Source organism: Onychostoma macrolepis, chromosome 02 (genome assembly GCF_012432095.1).
Source record: "Onychostoma macrolepis isolate SWU-2019 chromosome 02, ASM1243209v1, whole genome shotgun sequence".
NCBI classification, from domain to species: domain Eukaryota; kingdom Metazoa; phylum Chordata; class Actinopteri; order Cypriniformes; family Cyprinidae; genus Onychostoma; species Onychostoma macrolepis.
Genome location: NC_081156.1, coordinates 15426891 through 15431270, shown reverse-complemented (window position 1 = coordinate 15431270; position 4380 = coordinate 15426891). Strand labels below are relative to the sequence as shown.

At 38.5% G+C, this 4380-nt stretch overlaps 1 protein-coding gene across 1 annotated transcript; it reads right to left on the bottom strand.

Annotated features, from left to right (window-relative positions):
* Nucleotides 1–203: 203 nt before the first annotated feature.
* LOC131526563 (cytochrome P450 7A1) lies at nt 204–3703 on the bottom strand. The gene is made up of 6 exons (XM_058754902.1): nt 3047–3703; nt 2508–2748; nt 1828–2432; nt 1279–1409; nt 1002–1180; nt 204–909 (listed from the first exon to the last, which is right to left on the bottom strand). The coding sequence occupies exons 1-6, from the start codon at nt 3127–3129 to the stop codon at nt 610–612; spliced, it is 1539 nt and encodes a 512-aa protein (XP_058610885.1). The 5' UTR covers nt 3130–3703; the 3' UTR covers nt 204–609.
* Nucleotides 3704–4380: the final 677 nt, after the last annotated feature.

Here is a 4380-nt window from a genome sequence, read left to right as displayed (position 1 = left end):
ATCAGAATTCGGCACAACACCGGCTTCTCAAATATGGACTGTGCGCTGTGAACGCGCAAAAGCAAAAACTTCTCAAAAACTCTCTGATTGGCTTAATGAAGAATCTGACTGGAAATATAACTTTTTCCCCTATTGTTTAAAAAGGCTGTTACAGAGTTTGGCGTGATACTTCATCAGGACAATTATTACATTTGATCGTTTTCTGCATTTAATTCCATATAAAATTGCTTACAGCACCTTTAAGCACCTTTTGCTTAAAAAGTAAAAATTCACTTGCAGTTACAAAGCGCACATCATTTGACAAAAATAGTAAACCACTAATGAAATAGGGTGAGTGATTAAAACTTCTAATATTGAACACAGCCAGATATTTTAAGAATTGAGAAGAATACTGTGAATAAACATAGCATAAGTGCAGTAAATGTTACTGAATTTTTAAAAGGAGATCTCTGAAATTTCTTTCAAACTGTATAAAATATCTCCCAAATCAACTTGAATAGAAAGAAAACACAATTGAAACCTATTCACATTTGTCTGCTTGGACGTGGTGCAAAATGTACATTATTTACAGCTTAAAAAGTCAACAGTCCATAAATAAGTGTGAGATTCCTAGTGAAATTTGAGTCTGTATCGAAAGTCAATATCATAGGTGGGCTGCAAAACACCCAGTCCAGCCCGAGACTGGTCCAACGGCGGTTCTTTCACATCAGGGTCTAAAAGTTCCATTTCAAAGTACGATAGCAGTAGAGACAGGAACTGCTTGATCTCATGCACAGCAAAGAAGCGGCCAGGACACTTGGTCACCCCAGAACCGAAGGGCATGTAGTAGTAACGAAGTTTGCGTCCGTTTCGGTAAAAGCTGGTCTTCTCCTGTCCATTCTCATCAAGGTATCTATCATACTTATATGTCTGTTTGAAAAAACATTAATGAGGAGATTAATTCTTACATAATTTACAAGTTTATTCAGATTTTTTTAGGTGAAAGCTGCAATTTATCTTACCAGAGGATCTTCATAGATCTCAGGATCAAAGTGAATCATCGGGGGGTACAGGGCTATTACATCATCTTTGCGGATGTGGTAAGACTCGCTGTTGTCCAGGTGAAGAAGGAAATCGCTCTTGGCCATTCTCACATTCAGGGACGCGCTGGACAGCCTCATCGCCTCTTTAATGATACTGTCTGAAATTACAGGGAAGCTTTAGTCCACATGACATTTTGGTATGTTAATCATATTGAGTACATACGTGAACGTTTAAATATTTTCAAAGTGTTCCCACCTAGAATTGGCATGTTGTCCAACTGTTCCCTTGTTAGTACAAGACGAGAATTCATGGGATCGACTTTCTGATAAGAACTTTCAAATGTTCGCCTCACCTCCTCACTAGCTGCTTTCATGGCCGCAGGGCACCTGTAAGCAAACAGAAGTTGTGTCATCAACTTAACAAGTACAACGAAAACCTTTTTTTGAGGTTAACAATACAGATTACTAGAAAATATTATTTCAGTCTTTCTACACTCAATTCAGTGTATTACTTGCTCTTTCTAATTCATTTTAAAATGTTACTAAAAAAGTTTCTACACCAATTTTTGTTCTCTTATACATCAGAGGAAACAATCATTTCATGTTAGTTTAGAACATTCTTCAATATCGTAGATCAGTTTCACGGTTTAATGCTTCTAAATGCAAGTACAGTATAGTCTTTTCCAAGAACACTCTGAAGAAAATGCTTATCTCAACACTACAATTAACACATTTATCTGTGCTGGCTGATAACCCTAGGGAGTGACTACTGTGCAGTTTTACTCTTGCTAAATGTGAGTTGTACCTGATCATATGGAACAGGGTCCAGAAGGTAGCAGGCAAAGTGTTGGCTTGTGAAGCCCACAGCATGGCCACATGGGTTCTGGCTTTGCTCAGCTCGTTGAAGGTAGATAATGTATCATTCAAGAGCATGCGTAAGCATATGAGGTCAGACACATTGGCACGCTTGCTGAGGTTCTCGTGGAGCATTGTCTTGGCGAGATTTTCACGAGCGCTGTAGGCACTTTTGAAAACATGAATGGGGAGACCAGCGATCAAAGCAGGAAAGATCTTATCAAACTCTTTAAAGTTCTCCAATGCATTGAGCACCAGAGCTTTTTGGGCCTGCTGACGTGCAATACTCTGGTCTCCGTCCAATTCCTTTCCAAAGAGGGTCAGGTAGCCTGCTTCAAACATGATCTTGTAGCAGAAGGCAAAAATACCATCGCTCTGCCACTCGGAGGGTTTGGCCTTCAGCATGCCTGACTGCAGCATGGTGCTCTGTAGGTTTTCCATCATGGTCTCAATGAGAGAAGACAAGGCCTCCCCTTGCATGGTCTTCAGGAAGGTCTGATGCAGGTTCTCAGTGGTGTAACCTTGACTGGGATCCATGCTCTCATGACCAAATGCCTGCAAGAATACATGCATGTCAGTTTAAGTTGTTAATTTTGTTGTTAGCAATAAGCAAAATCTTATTTTGTTTACTTTTGCAGAGGCATCGAAGTGAAATTTCTTCCAATCTAGATGCCTTCCTTGGCGGATAACGGCATGGTAGGAGAATGGATCACAAAGGAAATGGACATACTGCCCAGCGATCTTGCATGTAAAAATATGACCATGTTTTTTCTGTCTGCTGCGAAGAAACTCTAAAGGATTGGCCCCAAACTGAAGAGCACAACCAAGGTAAGGGATCCAGCCATTTTCTACTGGAGGCTCCCCAGGCCGTCTGAAACAATCACAGCACCAGTTACAATACAGTTCATAAAAGCAAGGTTTAAGAACAAGAAACAAGTTCTGTCATGTAGCTGATTCAATTCAGTGCTATACAAAGCAAAAAAAAAAAAAATTGTTTGGAAAACTAACTAAAAACATAATCATTTAAAATGATCTTTAATTTAAAGAAGTACCCTGCAAATTTGTTATATAGCATTAGAGACTGTAACATTTTATAACATCAATTGTCAAACAGATGTGAATCCCACCATCCCTGTGATGTTTTTAGTCACAAATCTGTGGGTATTTACCTTCTGCGTATTCCTGTGATAAGCCAAAGACAACAACAGAGCCCAACAACTATTGCCCAGATGAGGGCAATGCTTAGTATCATGACTGCTGGGGAGACAAAAACTGGTGGAACTAGAGCGTGGCTTTAATCCTTGAAGATGCACTCATGTGCTCTTAGCACTGTTTTTATATGATTCACCACAAGCCACAGCCCTTGACGTAACTACACAACTAATGACTGCCCCCGACACTTTTTCCTGAAAACGTGCCAGATGCCTTTAAGAAAAAAAACTGGATAGGTGTAGGCAATGTGTGTGTGTGTGTGTGTGTGTGTGTGTGTGTCCTTGAACGGAGTCCATGGACACCTCCACCTGACGGCCAGTAGACTGTACTTTGAAAGTATTGCAAAGTTGGGAAACAGCTTCAAGGTCTTTGATATGTGTGATGTTTTGGGGGGTAAGCTCTCTGAAACTCATTGAAACAATTCAAGTATGTTTATTTATTTTTAAAAAGTAATGACCTAACCTTTATCTGTAGATTTTTATGCTGAAGTCATGCTATGTACTTATCAGGCAAATACATTTCTATGGATGTTACACGTACCTGTGGAAACACATATTTCCCCACTATAGGTCTTTCAAACTTCTCAAAACAAAACTAGTTTTTAACAATGACTGTACACCCCATACAAACAATTTTATGTTTTGAATGCGACACAAAACCTCGTGATGACTAAAAGGCTGAGGTTGCATCAGTGTCAAAAAAGGAATTCCAGGAAATCTTTTCTATTGTCAAAAAAAGCAAAAAAAAAAAAAAAAAATAGTGACATCCATCATTTGAATATTAAAAAAACAAAAAAATATTCCACACCTTTGGTATTTAAAATAATTTATAATATTAAAATAAATTATTTAAAGCCCTGTTTTGTTGTGTCAGATGAGCAAGTGTAGCAAATGATTAGTCATATTTTCAGCAGAGGTTTTCTAAGTATTTCCCTCACCGGGTGATGAGGAGAGGTTCAAAAGCTGTATGAATTGGCAAAGTGTTTATTTGCTTGCAAGAAGTTTATACTATTGTAACCTTAATTTGACAGGTCACTTCTGGTTAAATGGCCATTGATCACTGGTAACTGGTGCTCTGCCCAAAACCTCAAAGGATCAGAGAGTTCAGTCAGTTCAGACACACTGGCAACTAACATGAGCTAGTAAGTAACATTAATAAAATATTTAAAAATACATAAATAAAGTGACTAGTTTAACATCAGTACACACATCATGCAGATAATGAGCGTAGACATGACTTTAGAAATGGATAATTACTAACATCGTCTTTGGCCATTTAATCTATTGCATTT

What these genes read in the sequence shown, in the direction of transcription:
- LOC131526563 (XM_058754902.1), bottom strand. Translation starts at nt 3,129, where the DNA reads ATGATACTAAGCATTGCCCTCATCTGGGCAATAGTTGTTGGGCTCTGT. An exon ending in ACTTCGATGCCTCTGCAAAA is followed by an intron (nt 2,433 to 2,507) that starts GTAAACAAAATA and finishes GTATTCTTGCAG; the next exon opens with GCATTTGGTCATGAGAGCAT. An exon ending in AGATCTATGAAGATCCTCTG is followed by an intron (nt 910 to 1,001) that starts GTAAGATAAATT and finishes TTTTTCAAACAG; the next exon opens with ACATATAAGTATGATAGATA.